A 12,105-nucleotide genomic window follows, 5' to 3' on the forward strand; every position below is an offset into this window, starting at 1 on the left:
GATAATGAAAATAGAAACTCGTGAACCGCAAGCTCCAAATCTGCATTCATACATACACAGACAAATAATATGTCTATGTAATGTAACTACAAATTTAGTAGTGTTGGCAAAATCTACAATTCATAGGATTTACACCATACATATGAATCAGAAGCCAAACACGATTTGATGCCTTTACAGTGATGGCATTACATGGTCATAAAACATGGGTATTGGAAATATGATGTGTATATACAAAGAGGGAGAAGTGTGCTTGTGAATGCAACCGCAGGTCACCATCATGCGGGAAGACCGTGGAAATCAACGAAAAAAGGAAAAGATTGTGACAGTGCAAGACTTTTCACGTCAGTGGTTAGGTCTAAAGTACATCACAATAGGTTAATGAACCTGCATATAAAAAGAGTATATTTTGTTAATTCCTCCATTTAAAAAGTAAAGCACATTCCAGAAGATTAGTTGTATCATTTCATAGATGAAGAAGTAGATGAAGATGTAAAGTAGCTGAAGATGTAGAGTAGATGAAGAGTAGTTAACATTTAGCAATGGAATGAGTGAGTAAGAAAAGCAAGACTGAGCAAAGAGTTTTCACGCCACAGAAATTAGGAGATTATAGATGAGCTGTTCCAAGTGACGTCACAAGACCAACATTGTTAGGTATCACAACACAAGAACTAAGGATGTATGAAAGTAGCAGCCCCTACCAATGACAGTCAGTGTGGCTTTCGTAGACTGGTCTCCTGAGGTGCAGGTGTAGGTTCCTGCATCTTCAGCTCTAACATTGTTCACCAAGAGCTCAGCAGTGAGATCTGTCTGCACCATCTCATACTTCCTACCGGCCTTCAGCAGAACACCATCTTTTCTCCACTGCACTGCGGCCCCAGCCTTGCTGAGCGTGCAACTGAGCTTTGTGGTGCTCTCCTCTGAGGCTTCCTGGTTCTGGAGTTCCTTTTGGAAAAGTGTTGGTAAAGCTACAAGGTACAAGCAACACTTGGGTTAGGCACCAAAAGCAAAGAAACCTTACATGAACCACCTGTACCGAGGGCAGAATAGGTAACTGTTAGTAATTCTCTGCAAATTAAACAGCAGATTGGAGTTGTTAAAACTAGCATGCCATTGGAGTAAAGTTAAGAGTCAAGTGTGACAAGCATGACCATTCATATTCTAAATACCATGAAAGAGCAGTGTGAGCAAAGCATGGCCACTTATCCACCACAATTCAATAGAGTAGTGTAAGTCACACAGCGCGCCTTTTGACACCCCAAAAAATCTCAAAGTTAACTCCATTTGCCATATTTAGACTCTCAACATCCTCTCGTTACTGCTGAGGGGTTAGGAAAAGGAACAGAAACTATTCACTGTTAACACAGAATTTAGAATCCAGTTTTCTATGTTTTCATAACCGACAGAGACCAAAGGAGAGTAACAGCAGTGGTGGGGTACCCTTAATTATCGGCAAGGGCACCAAGGTCTTAATAGCTATGTGTGCACCTACATTAAGTTTAGGAGTCCCTTTGTCTTTGTTTTACAAAGTAAAATAACATTTTGAATGGTGTCCATCACTCATACTCCTGGAGTGGTGTAATTTTACAGGTGAGCAAATCTCCTCAAGGGGGGAGGCAACTGATATTCTAGAGAAGATTCATGAAAACCTACTACCTCGACTATTTAAGGCACATTCCCACCCTGGATAATGTCAGAGGTTTCCACTTGTCAAAGACAGCAGTAAATTCCTATCCAGGCTGGGAATGAGGAGGGAACCAAGACCAGAAATAATGCAGGGTAGGAAAATAGGGTTTCTGCCAGAGAAGAAAAAAACCACAAAAAGGTTATAAAGTGAATATGTAAATTTGAAGAGCATTTACACATGTATAAGTGGGCCTTAGGAGGTTGTTGGCACTATCATCCATTTAGTGACATCCCAAGTAAGATGTTTGGGAGACGAGAGTCAATGAGTACAAATTCTTTGCAATGCAAGAATAACAAGCCTCTGACCTTCATAAAGCGCAATTAATTTGATAGCTGGCATGGTACCTACCATCAGGAGATATGAACTGACACATTATATGATAGGAGAAAGTGAAAGCTGCTTTGAAATCAATAGTGTATTCAGAGTTCCATTGGTCAGCTGCAGAAGAGCTCACACTGGCTCTTATGGTAGAGACCTTTGCTGGTTTCAGTTCATTAGAGATCAATTCCAGATGATCTACCTTGCCCTCACGGGCAGCATGTCTAGGACCTCTGCTACTTTTCAGTCGCTACAGGTGCATCACCCACAGGTGTATGAAGATCAATGGACAGTTCTGTGTTTTCAAACGTGCATTACCAAAGGGAGGTGGCAGATTTTAAGTTTTGATCCCCAGTTATAAGACTGCCTCATTGTCTCTTAGAATTCCTTTTCTGCTTTAGAAATAAACTACAGTTGTCTTAGCCTGAACAAAGGGATGAAGTGTAGGTGGGCTGATCTATCAAAGTAGCAAGATGTGGTTTGCACTCCCTTTGTTAAAACTCAAGCTAATTTCCAGAATCTTATTGATAAGTGGCATTGTAATTTTACAAATATCAACCATATAAAAAAAATTACAATTGAACATGTAGTGTAAGTTCTATACTGAATTATTTACCGATAATAATGTGTATCAATTAAAGACACAGCATTTGTAACATTATAGTATCTGAATGGCTAGCAAAGAAGCGGTCCCATTAAGCTAATATAAAGGTTGCATATTTTTAATGTCACTGTAGGAAATTGAGTTGTAGTTTGAGAGGGATGAAATCCTACTTAAGCAGCAACCACCATTCCTGTTTCTGTGAAACACAATCAAACTCCAAATTAACTTGTGCTTAACCATTCACAAAAGAGTCAGGCTAAACACAGAGGCAATATGTAAAGTATTTATGCGTCGCGTTAAGCAATAAAGAAGTGAAAACACAACACAAGAAAAATCCCAAACTATTTTAGACAAATAGAGTACAATTTAATAAATGATTTGACACCAAAACGACAGAAATTCAATCAGCAGAATTGTTGATATGCAGTTTCAAAGGTTTAAGTGAAAAAGGTGTGCCTAGAAGCACAAAGTGCCAACTGTGGTGATCTGGTCACACTGGGTCAGGACAAAGTCACAACTTCAGGCTGAATGTGATGGAGCACAGGCAGGAACCAGGGACCAAGCTAGTCCCTCTGAACAAAGTACCTTAAATCCTGGTTGTGGAGAGCTGCGAGATCCTGTGTCGAAGATGCTTTGCGTAGCTGCGGTTCCGAAGAAACTGTGAGGCCTGCGATGTGAGGTCCTGTGTGTCTTTGAAGATGCTGTCGATGGGGGGCTTGCAGTACAAAGTCCTGCGTCAAGTATGCATCACGCACTGGGGCTTCCGAAGAGCCATGGGCTGTGATGCTGTGTCCTGTCATTGTCGAGGATGCCGTCAATGGGAGCTTGTGATGCACAGTCAAGCATTGAGGATGCATCACACAGTAGCAGTTCCAAGCAGCTGCGGGCTGCGATGTGATGTCCTGTATCGCAGATGCATTGTGTAGTCAGATTTGATTCGGAGCTGCAAGGAGATGCGTTGCACTTGTCGGAACTGCCCAGAAGGCCAGTGCTGGGCTGGTAGCCAACCTTCAGGCCCACTTCCAAGGGTCCTGAACTGAGATGGACCCACTTGGGGACAAGACTCAACAGAGACTATTTCTATGTGATGCCAGCTTTACAGTAGAACAAATTACTAGAGGGTTCCAGCTCCAGAAGTGCTAGGAATTTCCTGTTTTCCTTACCTGGCCCCAGCCAGTCTGGGGACAAAAAAGACTATTGTGAAACCCTTTGTAAATGTGCTGAGGGATAACCTTTGTGATGTGCAAGTGTGCTAGGTGATAGGTTTGCCCCATCAAATCATAGATGGCCCATCCTTATAACACTTATTTCCCCTTTGTCTCCCTGTCTGGGAGCAATATACAAACACCAACTGCCAGCAACCTCTACTTTCTAAAAGTGACATTTTCCGAATTGTGACTTAAAATCCAACTTTACCATTAAAGAAGGTTTTAAATTACAATTCTTTAGACACCAGACTGTTTATTCCTACCTGCTCCCAATTGAAAGTTATCACTTTTTAATGTTATAAGGTAACCCAATGTTATTCAATGGGAGTGGTATACCTTGCAGTAATGAAAAACAAATTTAAGATCTTTTCACAACCGGGACATGCAGAACTTAAAAGTACATGTCGAACTTTAATACATACTGCACCCTGCCCTATGGTTTTTTTAAGACCTACCCTAGAGGTGACTTATGTGTATTAAATAGGAAGGTTTAGGCCTGGCAAAAAGTTTATTATGCCAGGTCGAAATGACAGTTAAAAACTGCATATTCAGGCTGCAATGGCAGGCCGAAGGTATGTTTAAAGGGGCTACTCAAGTGGGCTGCGCAATCAGGGTTGAAAGTCCACTAGTAGCATTTAATTTACAGGCCCTGTGTACATGTAATACCATTTTACTAAGGACTTAAAAGCAAATTAAATGTATCAACTGAGTGTAAGGCAATTTCACATTGTTTAATGGAGAGAGTTCAAGCACTTTAGCACTGATAGGCAGTGGTAAAGTGATCATAGTCATAAAGTCAACAAAAACGAATTGAACAAAAATAGGAGGAGTAAGGCAAAAAGTGTTCTTGGTGGAGACCCTGGATAGAGAGCTTAGTCCAACAGCCGCTTATAGTTGAAGACACAAGTCTGACTTGCATTTTCTACAATGTTTACTTTTCAGACAAGGCACATTTGGAGAATCTTGGGAACTAAAATGCTGCTGTTTCATGGCAGCAGTAACAAAATGGGATGTTCATGATTGAATCTATTACATAATGGCATTTCATGCATTTCTGGAGCTGGACATACATTTTAGCATTTACAAGAAATGCAAGTTATTACAAACTATACAAACTACGGGTGTCATTTAAAACCTTGAAGTCCGTCACCAACTGTCCGGGGTGCTGAGGCTATGGTTGCCTTCTCTGTGGCTGAGGACCTTCAGCCGTATTCAGAAGTCCCTGCCTACCTGATGGGATATCTGTGGTTTGAAAAAGCAGCTGCTGAGTTGGCTCCCCTCACAACACAGAAGGTTTGCCCAATGGTGCCATTTTTGGAATGCTTACTTGGCAAACATTTGTTGAGAAAATAAACTCACAAAGTGCAAGTTTGTTTTCTTTAAGCAAAGAACAAACAGCACAGACACACCAGGAGTTTTCTTTCTGCATGTGTGGATTTCAATATTTTCTGTGCTTACATCCACCATGCATTGCATGATGAACAGAGGGAGGAAAAAGCTGTGACATTAGCCTGACCCAGTCTTACTCTCAATAGGATGAGGCAATCATCATTGTGGCTTAAGGGTCCTTTGGCTGCTGGGCAACAAGGTCAGAAGTGTTTATCGAATCTCAATTACCGATTTGGTAATAAGGAATATTAAGGATTCAGTATTTTTTACCGAATACTTACCTACATAGGAAATACCGATTTCTTAATACCGAATCGGTAAAATTTGGTATTAAGAAATCGGTATTTCACAATTACCTACATCGGGCCCTAAGTTTCAGAAATTAAGGAACTATCCATCAGGAAAAAGGGAAAAGTGGAAATTTAAAATCTGCTTGGAATTTTTAAAAAATACAGCTGTTTTTGTGCATGGAACCCGAGACGGAAGGGGAGGTATAGGAGTTTTGGATTTCATATACATGACTGTTGACTATAACATGGTGCTAAAACCAGTGGTAATGACCAGCAGTGGTATTTCTGTTACGGAGTGGTTGTCGCGTTCTAATCTAGGACCCTGATCGATACTGTGACCTTATGCCCCTATACGGCTGTAATCCCTTTGTACCCCTATATTGGCATAACCGATCAAATGCAATATTCAGAAACTCATCTCTGGCCTCACACGAACAGAGCCACATTTCAGAATCACTTCCTCTGCAACTTCCTTTGCAGCTCATTAGTGCAAATGACACAGCAGAAGCTACGATCTAAGAATCCTAGATTACACTCTGAGTTCTTCAACAAGATAAAAACTCAGCAACCTGGGAAAGCCCCGCTTGCTATGTTTTGATTAGTAATAGAACTCTAATGAGCACTGAGAGACGATCACTTCCTAGTGACATCTTTATTGACGTCTTATGTCCAAAAACTTACGTCAAACCAGGCACCTTTCAGGTATAAATATTACCAACGTTGCCTTAAGCAAATGCTGATGCAGCTGATCCTAACACGGCTGCTACTATCGCTACTGCTATCGCTGCTAACGAGCTAACGATGGTGTGGTGAACACAGGAGCAGAACAGCTGTCCCCTTCAGAGCCCAGCAGATGCAAGCTGCCCACGGACGCTGCCCCTCCTCCTCTTCCTCGACGCGCTGAGAGAGACGCTGTCTTTTCTCCTGCCGAGAAATCCAGCTCCAGCGTTTCCAGCCTACTCTTGCGAGTGACTGGGATATCGAGTCCCTGGAAGGAGATACCAGACCTCCAACATTCTATTTCAGAGGTATGGTGTTGACTAAACCCTTAGAGAGAATTCTTGAAGCAAACCTTGGCAAAACCAACTTAACTTAAACTGCTACTTACTTACTCCCTCCCAAGTATTAGGCTTAGGTCAGGTACACTGGGGTAGGCGTAGTTAGAAGCACCAGTTGAGTATGTTAGCCAAATGTATATATGAATGTATATATGTTTTATTCATTTTAAACCATTGTATGGCTAAGAAACCATATCAATGCTTTTACAGTATTATTTCGCAATCCTCATTTTACTGTACGCACTTTTTATAATAACTAGTCTTACAATTGTGGCAATTCATTTCTCTTGTACGAGAAGAAAGACTGTTCAATAAATAATACCTTTTTATTGAAAACGCCCGTCTCTCTATTCTCTGCATATTGGTGAAAGTAATCTGCACAAAACTGACTGAGTAAAATAACTGTCTATTGTTTCACACAACTCTAGAGATTGACTCTTATTCTAAGGAGCAAAGTTGTCATGTTTATGCGGTTGTTGGAAAACTGAATCCCTTCTTGTCTGTACCAGGGAAGCTGATCACTTCCTATTCAGTCAAGAAAGTTTCCAGTGACCTCTGAGCTAGTTGGTAACACACCCAATTAAGTTTAGCATAGTCAGTGGAGACCTGGAAGATCCGCACTTCTACGTCTATACTACTGTTTATGTTATTCCAATGCGCAGGGCCTATTGGGAAAATAGGAACTACACTACATGGTATTATAGCTGAATTTAAGTGTGACCTGCAGGATTGTTAAATATAACTTGTCATAATAATTTCCAGCGGGCCAACTGCACGTTTTCTCTGTCATAAGATAGAGGCAGTCAGTGATGGAAATATCATGGAGTGATGCGGCAATATGCTAATTGATTAAAAATGATTTCTAGAACAAGAGAATATCATTTACTTAGACAGAATTTTACGTGAGTGTACATATCTATACTCATATACTAAGAAAGAACACCTTTGAATCCCGTATAAAAACGTAGCATAAATGCATTGTGGCAGGTTTGGAAGCAAAATACAAATAGTATGTTGGGAGACAGAAAAGGAACAATATGCACTGGAACTGCATAATTTCAGAGCCCCGAGGAAGTGACTGTGTCTCAAAAGTGTTCGGTGTTTGTTTAAAGAAAGGGTAACTGTGACTGCGGTATAAAGATAATTATCTATACTACTATTATAAAGAGAGAACACAAACCTTTTGGCAAGGTAAACTCGGGAACCACAGCGCCAATCCACACACCCAATACATTGTTGTAATCCTCAGGGTGCTGCGCTGGCCGCGACGCTGCGCTGGCCGCAACGTACGTGATGACGAGAAGGAGCGGCGGTGAAGTGAGGAGCGCGGGGAGGAGCAGCAGCTCAGGTAAGGCTCTGGGACATGGGAAATGTCGGGGCGGGAGGGAGCCAGTGCGGGAGGTTGGCCCTGAACAAATGCGGCTGAGGTAAGGCTCAGGCTCTGGGGGCAGCATTTCAGGCTTGCGTGCACTCCAGCCCCGGCCCCCACCCGCCACAACATTATCCGGGATACAGACAATTTTGTGGCGTGCGGGGGCCAGGGTGGGAGTGCACGCAAGCCTGAAATGCTGCCCCCAGCCCCCTTCTGCCCCGGACAACGCTGGGGCGGGCAGCTAGTATGTAATAAAGAACATAAATGCAATGGTGTCTCCTTTTCATTTTTGTATCTACCACCAAAGGAGAACCATTGATTTTTTTGAGTGAAGTGCCTGCACTTTCCAATCTTCAGTGTCAAACCAGAATCCTCATTACAGACTGTTAATTGGTAAAATGTATGGTACCCGGATTATCACACATTTTCAACGAAACTACCGCTCTCTATGAGAAAGGAAATAGTGTTTGATGGAATTTATGTTTTCAAGCAGCCCTTCTAGTAGTACATACTTGTTTAGTTGGGTAGAAAAATACTAAAGGAACAGACACATTTAAAAGTTACTGAATAAAAGAATGTACCATGGCACTGTAGTAAAGGTTTCCTGGCAAAGCATTTCCCCATGTTAGCAACCTCCACTGGAAATTAATATGGCAGACATAAGCTCACTGTTACAGCATACACAAACAGGCATTGGCAAAGGCAAAATGTATTGTCTTTTCTTGGCAAGCAGGTGAAATAGTTCACTTTTCTTGGTATTGAATGCGTATGCCACAAATATAAAAAGAAGAAAACATGTTACCACCTAAACGTGGTTGGAATATGCTTATAATAAAAACTTGAACTTTAAAAACATTCCCTTAACTGGCCGCTTTAACAGTGATGCTATTTCAATAAATACTCTTTCACTTGAGTCATCAATTTTAATAACATTTGTGAAGGTGGCAAGAATAAATAAGGACCTATCCAAGCACTCAGACTATAGGCTGCTAAAAGTTACTATGTAACTTCCACACTTTGTAAAAGCAACTTTAAAAAGAGATTACAAATAATTTACTCGAAAAGCAGGCACCCAACTTCAGGCAAAATACATTGTGGTTATTTAAAGCTAAAACACATACATAAAACTCGACATTTAAAGTTACTGAAAAGAAAGGAACGATTTTTAAGTGGAAGTAAACAATGTGCACAAGCTCTGTGAAGTCACTGAAAGTCAAGAAAGACAATTGGTAAAGTGGGCTTAACCACTGTCCCATGCTGTATTCTGTGGTGGGTGGAAGCAAAATCTGACTGACAGTTTAAGAAACCAACTCACCTCATACCCGGTGGTGAAGTATACATACTGAACTTGGCAGTCATATATACTAGTCTTAAAATTACCTGCAATGCATCTATTTACTTTAAGGAGGAATAATAAGTTGTCATCTGAAATAACTAAGGAGAGCTATTGACCGTAGGGAGTTACTGGTTACTGGGATACCAAGTCAACCTCTGGAAATCATTCCAAGCGCTCCAAGAGAAACTTGAAACGCTACAACTCAGAGTGTTTAAAGACATATTTTCAGCTCCAAGCCATTTAGAAAAGGAAATTAATCATTTTAATGAATTCAAGTACGTACAACTAATTGTGAGTATTACTGTTAACAGGAGAAATGCCAATGTTGATGCAACATTAGTCTACCAGGATAATATTAATATCAAAATGCCCTGGCAACCATGATCCAGTATAGGGCTATTTAGGAAAGTAGGATCTGCTTCTTATGGTTACGCCCACTTTTTGTTTGATGTTACACTGTTTTTGACTAGTTTGACTTGGATCCTGCTAATCAGGACCCCAGTCTCTCTGCGTTCTCCTTAAAATGTTATGCATGTCTTAGGTACACTCCAGATTGGATACCAGGATACCCTTGTCAGTCCCTAGTATATGGTACACATGTACCCAGGGCATAGGTACCCCCAGAGGCCTCCCATGGGCTGAAGCATGTATTATGCCACCCACGAGAGGCCATGAAAAATGGAACTACAGGCCTGCCATTCCAGCCTGTGTAAGATGGTGCATGCACCACTTACTTCAGTTATAGGTTTACTATATCTATAGTTCACTACTCCTAAAACCTATCATTCACCCCTCTAGCAGGCCTTGACAACCCTGAAGGCAGGGTGTTGGATTTTACCTGAGAGGGTGCCCCTGCATGAGCAGAGCCCCTCTACAGCCTTCGGAGACCATTCTCCCGGGTTGTTGGTGTGGCAGCCAGACAAATAGGTAGAGACGCATTATATGCTTGCATAAAATGCTATCTCAAAAACCGCTGCAACAAAACATATTGCGTTTGGTATCAAACACCTGGAATCATACCACCATTCCGGTATCCAGTGTGGGAGGTATTATTTCACCCTTCTGAAGCAAGCTGTGTGGGGTCCCTGGTCCTTCCGGTACCAGCTTTCTCGACCCGGGCAGCACAGCAGGACAGCAATCATCCTGTCACAGGGAGGTGTGACCACCTCCGAGACAGGATTTATTGTATTGGGGTTTGGTGGGTGCACTACCAAAGTCTGCATCTGGGGCACACTTGGTGTCTCTGTGCATAGTCCAGTTCAAACCAGCCCTGGGAGCTGTTGGCTGCTGCTCTGGTGCGAAACTGGACAAAGGACAGGGGAGTATCCTCCATACTGTCCTGACCCTCCCCTGGGAGGGTCCCCTGAATCTGTCCAACTCTCTCCTGTGGGTACAAAAGGGCTTACCCTGCTGTAGGACCGTAGATTCGACGTGGACAAGATTCTGATCAAGAAAGCACTGACCTTCAAGCATCTGGACACTCTGGACTTCGCTCGACTTCGACTCTCTCTCCGTCAAAAGTCTTGTCTGTGCGCAATGCACCATACAGGCTCTGTGCAGGACCTGTGGAGCATCAAGGACAACTGAAGTATCTCCCGTGGGGTGAAGGAGTCACTCACCAGCATTCACAGGCACTGTAATGCAACTGATCAGTCTGCTGATCCTGTGCTCCTGCAGACTCCAAAGGCTCCAGAAACACAGAAGGTGGGTTCTTACATTCCTTGAGGTTGAGCTGCCCTCTCACCGAGTTTGAGGCCAGTATCCCTCGTGGGGACTGCATAACCCGAACCCCTGTGCACCACGTACATTTGCAAGTCCATATGCTTGTTGGCATTCCCCAATCAAGTGCATTTGGCTATTGATAGCCCCAATCTCTGTGCACATTTCATACAAAGGACTTTGGCCTCCTCGGACTCTGTGCCCTGCAAGCTGTTGTTTTGTGAAACTGCTAGAGGTCCCCTTGCGACTCCTGTGCCTTTAGCCTGTGGGTCCTTTTGAGGGACAACTTTTATTTTCTTGGGCTCATCTGGTTGCTCCTCGCCTGCCCGGACTCCCCTTGCTGTGTTGAGTCTACTGGTCCTTGCTGAGCCAGACTGTGACCTTCCTCGATCTTCTTTGTGGATTGCCGCTGCTAAAGCTTGTTGGTGCTCCTGCCGGACACCGACCCCTCAGCACTCAACATCCATTGTGGGACAGCTTGTATTCAGCTCCTGGTAGACCTCAACATTTCCTGTTCCCCCTGGCAGCGGAGTCAAGGTCTCCCTCTTCGCACCTGAAGCACCGACATCGGTGGGCATTCGTCTACCGGGTCCCTGGTAACTCCTGAGTGACCCAGATTCTGTTCCCTTTCAGTGTCCTTCCTTCAAGAATCCACCTATGTGTTCCACTGGACACTTTTCTTCTTTCAAGCAAAGGCATTTCCTTGAAGACTCCCATTGAGAATGACAGCGGTTTCCGACACCAATTTGACCCTATGCACCCGGCTTTCCATGGGATTGGTAACTCTGGTACTTTGGTGTCCACAGGTGGGGTGGCTCTCCAACCTTCTTTGTTCTAAAGGGTTTCTTCATAATCTACTGGGAATAGTACTTAAACACTAAAACTGCAACTGTGACTCTCCCATTGAATTGTACGTTGCACGTGGTCATGTTCTCACACTGCACCCGTCCTCCATGGGGTCCCTTCTTACTCACCTTGGGTGGTTCCTTGGGGTCCCAGCGATTCTACAACCGCTAGACTCTGTCTTACTTGAGTCGTGGTTCTTATACCACTATTTTGATATATGGTTTGATCTCCCCCTGGAGCCCGCTGTGTATTAGTGCTACCTATGATTGTTTCTTTGC

General features: G+C 43.0%; 1 protein-coding gene across 1 annotated transcript in view; it reads right to left on the reverse strand.

Annotated features, from left to right (window-relative positions):
* The window catches only part of OBSCN (obscurin, cytoskeletal calmodulin and titin-interacting RhoGEF), a 1,012,031-nt gene that overhangs the window by 571,077 nt on the left and 428,849 nt on the right, over positions 1–12,105 (reverse strand). Inside the window, exon 37 of the mRNA XM_086941076.1 lies at positions 702–968. Coding sequence (XP_086797202.1) covers positions 702–968 — 267 coding nt within the window. The remainder of the gene's footprint in view (positions 1–701; positions 969–12,105) is intronic.

This window comes from Lissotriton vulgaris, chromosome 10, assembly GCF_964263255.1.
Source record: "Lissotriton vulgaris chromosome 10, aLisVul1.2, whole genome shotgun sequence".
NCBI classification, from domain to species: domain Eukaryota; kingdom Metazoa; phylum Chordata; class Amphibia; order Caudata; family Salamandridae; genus Lissotriton; species Lissotriton vulgaris.